General features: G+C 43.6%; 1 protein-coding gene across 1 annotated transcript in view; it reads right to left on the bottom strand.

The window, feature by feature from the left end:
• The window catches only part of EPC2 (enhancer of polycomb homolog 2), a 3037718-nt gene that overhangs the window by 2603176 nt on the left and 419387 nt on the right, over positions 1–15155 (bottom strand). Inside the window, exon 2 of the mRNA XM_044074869.1 lies at positions 13288–13447. Coding sequence (XP_043930804.1) covers positions 13288–13447 — 160 coding nt within the window. The remainder of the gene's footprint in view (positions 1–13287; positions 13448–15155) is intronic.

The following is a 15155-nucleotide window of genomic DNA, read 5'->3' as shown; positions in this document are numbered from 1 at the left end:
TGAGGCATCTGTCGTTAGAATCTGACTCGCCTCTGGCGGGTCACAGAGAGTCCCTTGTTTAGGTGACATTCCTGAGCCCACCACAACAATTCCTTTTGAATGCAAGGTATTATTTGAATGACAGTGTCCAAATCCTGGCAGTGCTGTGTCCATACATTTTGAGATACCATTGTAGCTTCCTCATATGCAGTTTGGCATTGGGAAGCACCAGAATACAAGATGCCATGAACCCCAAGGCTTGAAGGACTGTCCTTGCAGTCAGCCTGGACTGATGAGACAACTGATGAAAGTAAAGGGAAAGATTCTTTTGTTTGTCCGGGGTCAAAAGGCCATCTGGGATGCTGTATTCAGTCTCACACCCAGAAAGCACATGTCCTGAGAGGGTACTAGACTGGACTTTATTTCGTTCACAGAATACCCCAGGCATCTTAGCACTGCTATCACATAATCCAAATGATGAAGAAGCTCGTCCTTCCTTGAGCCAGAATCAGGCAATCGTCCAAATAAGGATAGATCTGTATTCCTTTTAACCTGAGGAAAGCTATCACTGGAGCCAGAACTTTCGTGAACACTCTGGGCAGTAGATAAGCCAAAGGGCAATGCAGAGAACTGATAATGAGAAGTCCCAGCTCGAAACGCAGATACTTCCTGCAACTCAGTCTGATAGGAACATGAAGATAAGCCTCCTTGAGATCCAAAGTTACCATCCAATGATCTTTGCCCAGCAGAGGTAAAAGCTGCTGTAACGTCAACATTTTGAACTTGGGAATGTCCAGATAAGTGTTGAGGATAGATAAGTCCAAAATTGGTCTCCACGTGTTCCCTTTCTTTGGTACTAGGAACAGGCGAGAATAAAATCCTAGGCCCACTTCTGGCATAGGAACCGGCTGAATGGCCCCTATTTGGAGTAACAGAGAAATTTGCTTGTGAGCCTCTATTCTTTGTTGAGGAGGAACGTCTGGCATGCCTTTGAAAGGAGGCAAGGTATGGAAATAAAACCTGTAACCGTGGTGTATGATATCCAATACCCATCTGTCTTGGGTAATTAAACTCCAATTTTCTTTGAAAAGTGCCAACCTTCCTCCCAAAGGTGCTGCCAGACGAGAAGGCTCTGGCAGCTGAAAAGGTAGGTCATTGGGTCTGTTTACGAAAGGACTGACCCCTGCCCTCACCCGAAGACTGTGCAGGAGAACTCCCTGATCTAGGCCTGAAAGAGCCCTGAGCTCTGCCCCTACCACGTCTAGATCTACCCCTAGACTGGGAATCATAAGGAGGATACGTCCACCCCTTAGTAGGCCAATTTCTACTAAACTTTGGAGGCTGAACCTGCAAAAAAATCTTTAACAGTCTGCATAGACTTAGCCTTGTCTTCCATTTTCTTTAAAACTGTCTCAACAGGAGTACCAAACAATACATCAGATTGTAAAGGAGCATCTAAAATCCTTGTTTTAACATGGTCAGATAAATTCTGATCCCTCAGCCAGGCGTGCCTGCGAAGAACTGACCCAGTGGCAGCCACCCTAGACGAGGCCTGTACAGCATCAAAACCACATTGCAAAGAATGCTTACCCACCTGTTCAGAAACATGTACTAAATCTTGTAACTCTTTACAATCAATACCTTCCGCCAGAGCATCAACTTTAGACTTCAATTGTGAAAGGAGGTAGTTTTGGTATTTCAACATGTGGAACTGGCAATTCAAAGCCCTCATAGCTAGAGTGGAAGAAGTATAAACTTTCTTTCCCCATCTATCCAAAGCCCTGGCCTCTTTATCTGTAGGAACCGGATTCTTGACAACAGAAGCCTTAACACCTTTAGGCCCCTGACTAACAGTTTCTGGGTCTGCCCTAGGACTCTTAAAAGATACTTATGAGCTTCAGGCACCCTGTAATACCTATCCGGTTTAACAGGAGCAGGAGGCAAAGAATCAGGATTAAGAGAAGCCTCTGTAAAACATCTTCCACCACATCCAAAACAGGAGGTATAGCCAAAGGCCTATGCTGGGGTAAAACAAAAATTCCCTAAGCCTTTTCCTGGAATCAGAGAAGTCCTGACCTTCCCACTTAAAATGCTCCCTCATGGAATGAAGAGTTTCTGAAAAGAAAAATCCTCAGGAGGAGAAGCAGAAGGAGTAGAATCATCCACATCAGAATCAGAATAAGGAGAATACTCCTGCAAGTCTTCAGCCGAAGACTCTGAAACATCCGAAGCCTGCTCAAAACTCCCTAGCTCAGGCTCCACCCTAGGTCTCTTATCAGGAGGGGGCAAAGAACCCCTAATCAAAGTAATCAAATCTTCTGCCATTTTAAGCATATGCTTCTTGGGCACAGGTCCTGAAGAACTAGGGGTGACACCAACTGAAGCTAAACCTGGCCTGCCTCTGGGAGAAGCCTTAGAAACAGAAGGAGAGGGCCTAACCACCCTAGGAAGGGAGGGGAGTATAGTAACCAGAGAAGCCCCTTCAGCCTGACCTGCCTCCTGAGAGGCCACATCCTGCAATAACAAAGTCTCTCCCTGGGATCCCAAAGAAACCTCCGGTGGAACCACCGGCTCCACCGACACCTCTAAAGAACCGGCGTCTGGTACGGACGGTTCTTCTAGCCTAGGCTTAACTGCTTTGTCCTTGCGCTTCTTCGAAGAAGCGGGCGGAGCATCCGACGGCATTTTATAATTGCACCGCTTCCCGAAGACTAACGTGGCACAATCTAACCTTCTCTTTATAGTGCGCTTATTGAATCTAGCACAAGAGCGACACCCAACAACGTCGTGCTCAGGCCCTAAACAAGGAATACACAAAGTATGATAGTCTCTATGCGGTATCTGTTTCCCACAAGAAATACAATTATTCACTTTTTCTGACATCCGGTAAACCACTGAGGCAACAAAAAACTAAAATATTCCCCAACGGGGTACTTAGCCAACTTTGACTCGGTCTGAAACTCCGAAATCGAAAAATTTCAAAACGCCAACCGGCACTTGCAATGCTGCTTCTGCATCGGACCATGCGGCAAAAAAGACTGAGGATATGACGTCGGTCATGCGCATTTGTACCCTGACGTCCTGATGTCAGTCAAATGCTCCTTGACCGACGTCAGCCTTATACTTTGATATTCGGGCCGACCGAGGACAGCGGACTACCCAAGTGTAAGGACTGCAGCAATGTGAGATGAAGAACATCTAATATTTTAGAAATCAATGGGGTGAATATTAGGTTCAAAGAAAAACTTTCCAGTACAACAGAAAAAGTAGTATACTGTGCACTCTGCTTGCCCTTGTTTCTAAGTGGGCAAAACAGAGCGCAAGTTGAAGAGTAGAATTGGGGAGCACTTGAGGAATATTAGAGATAGATATGAATGTAATGCCCTAGCTAAGCATATTATGTCATATCCTGAGCATAGGTTTAAATTTGTGTTGGACACCATAACATTAGCTGAATGTGTGTGTGTGTGTGTGGGGGGGGGGGGGGGGGCATATTTATCAGAGAAGCTGGAACTTTCCTGGCAGCTTCGCTTGAATTCATTATATTGGCAAGGCTTGAATGATAATGTATCTATTAGTAGTTCATTAAAAATAAAGACACTTGATAGATGCTAGTAGAATAATTTTGCATTCATCAAATATATTTTATAAAATTTATTTTGAATACACATTTTAATATATATCTAAATATTTATATAGTAAGGTTTTATATGCATGCATTTATTTTATGTATTTATTCTAGGAATTCATTTTATGCCTTGATAGGTTGTTTTTATATGTCATGTAAGACTATTTATCTATTTTTTATTTCCATCTACTTGCATATCCTTGGATTGCATTTGTACTAAGTATGGAAGGGTTTATTTATTAGATTTATGTACTATTAGGGTCCCTTTGTATAACTATTTAATCACTGATGTATACTATGAATGTATTTATGTGCTGCCATTTTAATATTCTAGTTTGCTGACTAACAGGAGGAAATGAAGTCATTATTAGTATGTATTTTAAAAGTAGTTGTGCTGGTCATATATTTTATCTGATGAAGTCTCTTTCAAAGCAAATACGAGACAAAAGCGCTTATTTGTTTTTAAAAAATAAAGTTTCCATTTATTTAAGGAGATGAGTACGTGTGCTGCTTTGCTCTGCTTTTCCTGCATTTTGGGAGTACTGGTTTACTGGTTTTCGGCTTCGTTTGGACGTTCCACCCTGTGAGGTAACTTGTGATGACTGCCCTTGCCTAAATGCAGAAGAGGGAACCAATGCTGTCTCGGGGAAAAGGGAGTCACCAATAAGATTTTGGGAGTGTCCTGCTGAATTTTGAACAGGACTTTTGGAATGAGGGGAAGGGGAGGGAAGGCATAAAGAAAAAAACCCTTCTAAGAAAGAGAAGGCATCCACCTTCCACACCAGAGGTCCTGGAAATCTGGCACAAAATAAAGGGAGCTGTCGGTTCAGAGGGGATGTAAACAGATCTACTTGAGGAATACCCCAACAGTGGACAATGTCCAGAAGCACATCCCTTTGAGGCATCTATTTTTGGAATTGATTTAAGGACCTGCTCAAAGGGTCTGTCACAATGTTCAAACGTGAGGGAATGTAAACTGCCTAAAGAATCACTTGATACTGGACAGCAAGATCCCATACCAGGAGTGCCAATTGGCAAAGAAGGTAAGATCTTGCTCCCCCATTTGTTTATATACCACATCACTGTGGTACTGTCTGTAAATACCTTGAGAGGACCTGGGGAAGAGAGGATGAAAAGCCTGAAGAGCCAGCAGAAGAGCTCTCATCAATGTTAGAGATGAGAGCCAGCAGAAGAGCTCTCATCTCTAACATTGATGTGCTCCTTCTACTGAAGAGGAAACCAGACCCTCTGCACCTTTAGGGAGGCAAAATTTGCTGTACATCCCACGTCTGAAGCGTCTGTGAACATCTCCTGAGAGGGAAGAGGGAGAAGAAAAGGGAACCCTGGGTTTAAAGACAACTGCTGGATCCACCACTGAAGTTCCTTCTTGAGACAAGGTAGAACAGCAACTACAAATTCTAGAGGATGTGCATGTTGAAGCATAACTGAATTCAGGAACCACTGCAACCTTCTCACGTGGAGTTTGACAAGAGGGAGCACTGGGATAGTGCATGAATCCCAGAACTCTCAAACTCCCTAGCTGGAAGGGAAGCCACAGGAAGAAGAGTTTGAAAGAAAATGAGTTAAGGTCTTGGGAAGGGGAGGATGCCAGCATAGACACCGTATCAATCCTGCAATCCAGAAAATCATGATCCTGAGAAGGAGTCAGACAAGATGTTCTGATGTTTATTGTGAATCCCAGGCTCTGAAGAAGGGAAATGATAAACTGAAGACTTTGCAACAAGATCTCTGGAGGATGCCTGACTCAACAGGTCGTCCAAGCAATATAAGACTTGGATCCCCTGAAGCATGCAAAAAGCAATCACAGGAGCAAGGCATTTGGTGAATATCCTTGAGGCAGTAGAAAGGCCAAAGGACACAACAGAGTACTGAAAATGCCAGGAAGCAACAAAGAAATGCAAAAACGTCCTGAAAAAGGAATGGATCAGAATATTGAGATAAGCAGAGATACCATACAAGTCTGAGGAAGCAAAAGAGGGAACAGAGCCTGAAGGGACAGCATTTGAAAAGTGGGCACCTTCACAAAAGTGCTTAGATGAAAGAGATACTTGTGTATCTCTGCTATCTTTAAACAAAACAAAAACATCTTGCTTTTTTCCCCACTTTCTGAAATTTAAAAAAAAGTTCAGTTACAGATTTGCTGTTCTGAACTGTTTGTAAGTTTCTTGGAGGCCATTGCTTGCTTGGGCTAAAGGGAAGTCTCTGTGTTCATCAGTGACGGTGGTAAACACTGAACAGCCTGTCTGTCCCTGTGGGAGTGATTACTGCCTAGAAACTGTAGTTTTACTGGCCATTTTGGGTCAATTCCAAACTCCTTGATCCCCCTCTCTTAAAATCATCTTTTGTGCGTTTTTGCGCATAGCGCAGCATCGGGCAGCGCCGCTTAATCAGATTTAAACTATTCCCGGCTCCACAAAGTCTGCTCTTCACTTTTTCCCTTAGAACTGTTCAAAGTAAGTACTCTATTTTCCTTCTAAAACCCAGCAGTAGCTAGGATAAGTTTCTTATAAGTAAGCACTAACAAACTAAAGCACTACACCTTCTTATACTCCCTTTAAGTACTTGGCTCCCTATTGGTCCTTTTTGATCAAGTCAAAAAGTAATTCCTTATACTATTCTGGCATGTCCAAAAGTCAGTTTCAGGTTTACTCTTCAGTCCAGCTGGTGAATATGGGAATCGTGAGGCAATGTTACAACTGCCTTATGTACACAGACCACATTCTCCTCTTCCCAACAAGCTCAAATATATGTGAGAGATGCAACTATATAGCCAAAACTGGAGGCTGAGCTCTCTCAACATAGTACTGGCACGGGGTCAGTCTGGAGGAGAAGGTAATCACACACAGCACAAATCCAGTCTCACATAGACCTATCACAACAGCAAACCAAACACAAACACACAAAAACATACTCGGAGGCTCTAAATAAAAATCTGCCCAAGCAACAGAGACCTCCAAAGCAGATATCCAAGCAACTGCTACCCCACAACAATACCCACGTATCACATAGTTCACAAAGTCAGTGTGCCACACAGTCACAGCCCTTAAGGCTAAACAACACACCTAATACACTTGTAATAGGTGACTCTATTGTCAGACACACTGACGTCCCTCTCACCAGGCTGAACAAGGAGAAGGTCACTGTAAGCTGCCTGTCGGGTGCCAGGATCCGCCACATAACACAAGCACTCAGGTCACTCCAAAGCAAGTACAAATATGACTCCGTCATTGTCCATGCTGGTGTGAATGACCTGAGACGTACCTCCCTGGATTACATGAAAAGAGACATAGAGGAGCTCTCCGATCATGTGGCCCAGGCCGGTATGACCCTGACCTTGAGTAACATCTTACCCTGACCAAGAATGATACCACAGTATAAAGACAAAATGATCAATTTCAACAATTGGCTAAAGTATTGGTGTCACTCAAAAGGGATCCAATGTCTGTTAGCCTGGGAAGACATGCTTGACGAGCCACATTGCTTCGCTAGGGACGGCTTGCACCTGTCACCCCTGGGTTTTCGAATACTGGCCAAGGCTCTTGCCACCCCCATAGTGCCTTTTTTAGGCAAGGCTCAAAAGACAAACCCACCTCCTTAGACAACACAAGGAAAAAGAAACTAAGGGTAATGCTGCTCAACGCCAGAAGTCTAAACCTCAAGATGCATGCACTCGAGGCTCTCCTCAGTATGGAGAATATCGATATCTGTGCAGTAACAGAAACCTGGTTCAAGGCTCCCGAGAGCACCCCAGCACTACCAGGCTATACCTCATACCATGCTTTTCGGCCCCAAAACTCAGACCGAACCACAAGAGGAGGGGGAGTATCCGTATTCAAAGATACCCATACCTCCAGTCTAGTGGCACTGCACGAAGCATCTGAGACCATCCATGTGCAACTAACAGTGGGCAAAACTGCCTTCCAGTTTGTAGCCTGCTACAGACCACCCTCCCAAACTCAGGAACCCCACTCAGCTTTCCTGAAGACACTAAAGAATATGAAGGTCTCTCCAAACACCATTATATTGGATGACTAACTACCCAAACATAGACTGGGAGCACTACTCAAGCCCCAACACCCTAGCCCAACGGTTCCTAGAATTTATAAACTCAAATGCTATGGAACAACTGGTCACCACTCCCACAAGAGGGGAAAACATATTGGACCTGATCATCACCAACATGGGGACTCTATGTTCCATACCAGAGGTATACTCCTCATTGGTAAGATCTGACCATAAATTAATCACTATGGACATCCATATCCCGATCCACCCCCAGCAAAGGAAACCACTGTCAAAAACTTCTCAAAAGCAAACTTCCCACTTCTCAAAACCGAGGTGGAATCCTTCAAAGCCCCAGGGCCAGTGGAAAATTCGGCCCAAACCACAGAATCCTTTACAAACACATTCTATGGATACCTACAGGAATGCACGGATCGTGCTATCCCAAATAAAACCAAGAGACACTCCTCCAAAGGCAGGAGACCTGTCTGGTGGACCCCAGCCATAAATAAGCTGTACAACAGAAGGAGGAAGCTACTACATGATAGAGCAAAATCCCTGAAAGGGAAGGCAACTCTGATTAGTACTAGCAAGAAACTACGATCCCTCATAAAATCATCTAAGGCTAGCTTCGAAAGAAAAATTGCACAAGACGCTAAAGATAATCACAAGGCTTTCTTTAGTTATGTCAGAAACCTGGGTAGAAACTCCCAGATATGCTCTGAGTTAGTGCAAAATGACAAAAAATACACTGAACCCACAGACATTGCCAACATCCTGGCAGACAGGTTCAGTGCAAACTTGTCCCAAATGAGCAAATGACTATCCCAAAAGAGTGTAGCTTCCCTGACATCACAGATGCACAGGTGAGAGCTGCCCTCTCCAAAGCAAAAAACACAGCATCAATGGGACCGGACGGTGTCCCGGGCTGCGTTTTACATGAGCTCCAAGAAGAACTGAACCCTCACTTAAAATCACTGTTCAGTCTCAGCCTTACAACAGGATATGTACCCAAAGAATGGCGTACAGCAACAGTGGTCCCACTCCATAAAGGTGGTGCCACAACGGACCCCGGAAACCATCGCCCTATAATCCTAACTAGCCTGGGTCTGCAAAGCTATGGAGCGTATAATCAAGGAACTCCAACAAAGACATTGGGAACCTCCAAACACTGGATCCTACCCAATTCGGCTTTCTTAAGGGCAGATCATGCCTCTTGAACCTGGTCAATTTCTTTGAAACAGTCACCAAGGCCATAGACGAAGGGAAGGTAGTCCACATAGCCTACCTTGACCTTGCAAAAGCCTTCGACACAATACCCCACTTGGGCATCATAAATAAGCTCACCAGCTTAAATATCAACCCCTATGTCACAAGATGGGTTGCAAACTGGCTTAGGAATAGAACCCACATGGTCAGAATTGCAGGTGCCATGTCAGACTCTAAACCAGTTACAAGTGGCGTCCCACAAGGCTCAGTCCTGGGACCTCTCTTGTTCGGTATATATTTCTCTGAGGTACAGGCTAACACAGGAGGACTATGTCTGATAAAGTTTGCAGATGACTGCAAACTGGGGGCCATAATCGACTTGCCGGCTGACACAAGCATCCTCCAAAAAGGTCTCACAGAGACGGATAACTGGTGCCAGAGCCATGGTCTCAAGCTAAATGCCAAAAAGTGCATAGTCATCCCCTTTGGGAAAAACAAAGTGCCCACAAATTACCACATAGGTGGCAATCCAAGTACGGAAAAAGTAATTAGGGATTTGAGGACCCAAGTAGATTGCAATCTCTCCTTTGACAATCACATTGCCAAAGTGGTTAGAAAGACATTCTATATAGCCCACCTTATCACGAAGGGGTTCACATCTAGATCAAGAGAGGTCACTGTGCCCCTCTACTCATCAGTCATCAGGCCCATAACTGAATACAATGCCCCATTTGGGATGTACCTTACCAGACACCTGCTACAACTAGTAAGACCCCAAAAGTACCTCACCACGAGGATCAAAGAACTCAAACAGATGCCCTATGCAGTTAGGCTAAAGAAACTCCATCTCTACTCAGTTGCTTACCGCCTACTCAGAGGCGATCTGTGCCTGACGTATAAAGCCATGTGCAACCAAGAATTAATGGACATGCTCCACCTCAAGAAATCCAAATCCATGAGAACTGCACGCTCCAGTGACTTAAACCTCAGCACAGAAATAAATAGAACATGCTGGAGGGACAGATTCATATCCCAGAGGCTCCCCTCACTCTGGAACAAACTCCCAATCCATGTTGGACAGAGTCCCTCAATGACCCTCTTCAAGAAGAATCTTGACGTTTGGATGGGAGATCGTAAATTTACCCCTGGGATCTCTTTCTGTGTCACTGCTAGACAGAGGCACAGTAAACTAACCTTAAATGGGCTATCTTCTGTGACCTACTATACAGAGGCACAGTCAACTAATCTAAGAAAGGTGGCGAAAGCCAAATACACTCTGGCTAGGCTTGTAAATGCCCTAGGGCAGATAGCCTAGTATCAATCTATGAACCTATGAGATCTAGAACAGGCCTTCAAGTACCCTCTTTTCTAGGTACTAGAAACATCCTGGAGTAAAACCCTCTCCTCCTTTGGGACACAGGCACCTCTTGAGTAGTAACCAAAGTCAAAAGGTCTCAAAGCACTTCTGGGGAAAAAAGGGAGTTTTTCTCGAGAAGGCTGAAGAATGCCATTAAAAGGAGGATGGGATTTCCACACCATGAAATACCTCTGGCAAATAACTGACAGAATCTAAGAATCCTCAGTAATCAGTAGCCACACAGGAAGAGAGAGAGAGAAAAAGGTGAAGAGAAAGAGGAACGTGGCTGGGAAGAGATAGATAGTCAGACAGCACCTGGTTTATCTAGAAAGGAAGTTTTCTGAGTCCCTGAAGTCTGAGAAGCCTTAGCAGGTGGTGCCCGTTTGCCACTCGTTTTGCCCTTAGTAGGAGGGCAAGATTGCCTGCGAACAAAGTCTGTCTTATTGGGGTAGGTTTCTCTGAAATTTAGGAACAGGACAAATACATACTTGAGTTCCTGTAAAGCCTTCCCCTTATCCTAAAGGAACTTAAAACAAACCACCAGCAGCCTGCCCAAACAAGTATTTATTATCAAGAAGGGCCATCCATCAACTTGGCCAAAGCCAAAAATACCTCCTCATCATTGACCCAAAAGCAGCAATCCCAGAAGAAGCATCAAATGCATCATAACTATAATATTAGAGTCCTCAGGCACCCTATAAATCCTATCAAGCTTCTTGGGAGCAGGAGCAGAGAATCAGGACATTTAGAGGCATTGGGAAATGCATCCAACAAAATAGGTAAAACAGAGTGAATAGCAGAGGGTTTCAGAGGCTACATCTGCAGCAATTCATAGTACCTCTTATGAATTTCAGACAGCTGAGCACAATCCCATTAAAAAAACTCCATCATCCTGGAGATAGTGTCCCCAAAAGAAATTTCTTCAAAGGGAGTATCAGGACTGGTAGATTCCTCTTCCTCTGTCCCATTGTCCAAAGGAGATGGAATTTGGGAAAAGTAATCACGGGATTCCTCATTGGAATCTAAGTCCTCCTCAGAGGAATCCTGTATCCTGGGCCTCAAGTGCAGTAGAGAAAGTACAGTTGTGTACACTTACCATAAATGTAGATGTTCAAGTGTATTCACAGGTGCAGTCATTACATCTGGGTAATCTGCTGGCAGGTTGCCCTCAGTTGGCCTGATTAACAAAGTCTTGGGTCCTGCGTCGGTTGCTGTCCCTTCTTCCATGACATCAGGTCGTCAGGGGTATAAAACATGCATCTGACGCCATTACATCAGCTGGAACAGAAACCCCCTGAGAAGGTTTCATTGCCATCAATACATTAAACAAACCCTGAGTAAAGGCCTGCAACTCACTCTGTGGATCCCTAGGGGTAGGGGAAACAGGTTTAGTTTTCTGCTTTTTCTTTAACGGGACATCTTGCCTGTAAAACTTAGATGGTTCTGAGCTAGGACAGCATTCAGTAACAGTAGTAGGGACATCTTTCCTAGCTAAAATCCGAGGAACACTCCTAGGCCCCTCGAAAATAAACTGTGGTTCCCCCTGACAGTCATAAATGGACGTCTGCAAAGCCTCATCAGAACTGCTGAAAGCTGGATTCCAGCCAGCCTCTAACCCAGTCACTGCAAAGGAATCTGACAACACAGCCGGGTTCTAACTCACCTTGGGAGAAATGTCTGGCAGACAGTGGACAGCAGAAGATTCCGGTCTTGGTTTCTTAACCTTACTCTTCCCTGGTGGCTGACCCTCAGTGCAGGAAGTGCCTTCCATAGTATCCTAAGCAAAACGCTTAAGTTGCTGATTCTCCAGGTAGAATGCTAGGAAAGGAAGCCTACTATGCAAAGTCTTCAGTATGAAACCCTGACAAATGGAGCAAGACTTATGGTCGTCAGAGGTGCCCAGGAAGAATAAACACTGTTTGTGGCAGTCTTTATGAGGAATCTCTCTCCCGCACTGGCATTTACCTTTCCTGAATGGCATGAACCCCCCAGAAGCAACCAAAAGACAAGAAAAAAAACAAAACCCCAATAGGGCATTTATCTGCAACAGCTCAGAAAACAGCAAACAGGATGTAGGCATTCAGACTGACATTCAAGAGATGTGTTTGGAACAACAGCAAAGAATAAGGCATTCAGACCCACAACCGAGAGATGTGTTCGGACTGGTGGCAAAGAAGTTCTGAGAATGGTACTCCAGATGTCACCTTTATGCCCTGCACTACACCAGGAGCATGTGTGTGACATACAGTGTACCTTAAAGCTACAGTAGGCTTTTGTATACTGGCCAGACGTCAGGCTACCCAAGCCAGGGAATCCCACTGCAACATTTGAATGAAAGGACGTCTTAATAATTAAAAGAAAAAAAAAGTGGACCTTGGTAGTCTCTTTCTCTCCATATCTGTCAAAACATTACATGGGCAGCACAATTTGGCACAGCTGGGTAATTCTGGCAGCCTTGGGAGCCTGACCAAGTGACTACAGTATACGTTCTTTGGATTCGTCAGCAGCCATGGCACTTGCCATTTTTTCTTTTCTTTTCTAAAGTCAACAATGTTTGTAAAGTGGCTCAGGTTCCCTCATCCTTCCATTCTAAAAATTATAAAAAAAAAAATTAGTTGCAGGGGGTTAAGGGGTTCGGCAGCCCCCTCTTACATGCAAAATTATTTATCTACCTATCTGTTTACCTGTATAAGCTAATAAATCAACCTGTCTGGTTTTCTGTTTACTTGACTATCTACCAATCAACCTCTCTGCAAAATAATGGACAGTGTGGGTAACAAAAAATGCTGATGTGGTTACCCAGCAACTCTGTATACTCAACCACGACACTTGTTTTCTACAATCACATAAGTGAGATACAATGCGATTCAAAATTGACAGTACTTTCTATGCATTTCTCTAATGCTGCTTTTTTTAAATATGAACAAAATGCACATATTTTACAGCAGAATTTTAATAGGAACACTTATCAGACACAAGACCACAAAACCAACTAAAAATTCAAAGCATAAGTGAAAGCTAAATGATTCAGTCAGTCTTAGCCCAAACTTCAACAGCTAAAAAAAAGTAAAGGGAAAGAAAATCAACTTACGTTGAATGTGAATGAACTGTTTAGGTTGTTTAAACTCTCCTTTGTAGAGTCGACTATAGTATGTGACATTGCTCTCAGCTTCAGGGACTGGAATAACCATGTTCTCCTTCTTTTCTCTGTAAACCTGCTGTGCTGAGATTGCTCGCTGCAAATGGTGTTCCTGAACAGGAAGTAAAAGTTTTCATTACTCCAAGCTTAAGACAAACACTAAAAAAGCAGAAATTATTACATGACCTCATAATTACCTCTCGAAAATTATTCAATTATGAGCAAATATCATGGACACAAGTCCCATATGCATGTTATACCCTTGAGTAACAATAGGTAATCAGAAAAAATCTCAAAGTCTGGTCTTCTGAAGACCACTACTTCAAACCTGTTAGAAATCGAAAACATAACTTATTTTCCTAGTACTATGGAGGCTTGTAGTTGGTATATCAAAAGGAGGAGGTAGGGCTTTTTGTGCAAACTACCTTTTAAACAAATACGAATAAACGCTTTGAGATTCTGTACACCTGCAAACAATGCTGTGCAATTTATACAGTACAAATGTTAATATACTGCAACGTTAATCTGAATAACCTACCTACATTGAATTATTTTACTACTCTGAGGCTGAAGATAAATTTAGCTCTAACTTGACCCCTCTCTCGTCTCTGTCCATCCATCAAGATACACCTGAAAATGGCTCAACTCCACCTATCACACAAGACCAAGTTCTAAAGTGCTATCAAAAGTTAAAAGTACTGCATCAATGAGTCCTGGCAATATCCCTGGATGCATCTTAAACAGCATGAAGTACAATTTAGCCACACCCTTATCACTGCTTAATCTCAGCCTCCATGCAGGTTTTGTACCAAGTGAATGGATAACAGCTACAGTCACTCCTCTGCATAAGGTAGGATCTTCCACAGATCCAGGCAATTACACACCCCATAAGTCTGACCAGCCTCATATGCAAAGCCATGGAAAGACTTATCATGGACTTAATCAATCGGAGCATAAGGAATTTCCAAAACACTGGCCCCATCTTAGCTGGGATTTGTCAAGGTCAGGTCATGCTTACTCAACCTGATGGATTTTTTGAAAAGGTCACCAATGCAATGGATGAAGGCAAAAATGGAACATTCAACATACCTCGATCTTGCCAAAGCTTATGATACAATTCCCCACTCAGGCATAGTAGAAAAGCTGAATAAACCACATCATCAACCGATGGACTGCCATCTGTCTCCCGGACAGGCCGCAGATAATCAAAATAGGGGAAGTTACCTTCACAAAGAGATCAATCATCAGTTGAGTCCTCCAGGGTTCTGTGCTGGGACTTCTGTTTGGCAATCACTTTTCTGAAGTAAAAGCCAATAATAAAGGGCTGTGGCTGACTAAGTTTGCAAACTAGGAGCACTCATCAAATCCCCAAAGGACCTGGCCATCCTGCAGGAAGGTTTGTCTCAAATAACTGCTGCCAAAATCATAGACTGAAACCAAATGCCAGAAATGCATTAGTGTATCCTTTTTGTAAGATGGCTAAGTCTTTTGGGGATTCAATGACTGCTTCTATTTAATATAGCTTATAAACAAAGAGATTATGTCTGGAAATAGGAATGTCACCATCCTCCTTTACTCAACCATTAGGCCACTCACTGAATATAATGCCTCCTTTGGCATACATTTGCCCAGTGACATGAAATAACTGGAATGCCCACAGAGATACCTTACTAAAAGGATACAAGGCCTAAACACATCCCGCATGGACTGACTCAAAGCTCTGTCACTATACTCTGTATCGTACAGACTTGCTAAGAGATGACCTGTGTCTAGTATACAAGACATCCTCAATCCCATTGTTGATGGATTTACTGCACATT

This window comes from Protopterus annectens, chromosome 6.part0 (assembly GCF_019279795.1).
Source record: "Protopterus annectens isolate FY-2018-M chromosome 6.part0, PAN1.0, whole genome shotgun sequence".
Taxonomy (NCBI): Eukaryota; Metazoa; Chordata; order Ceratodontiformes; family Protopteridae; genus Protopterus; species Protopterus annectens.
This window is presented reverse-complemented; position numbering and strand designations above follow the sequence as displayed.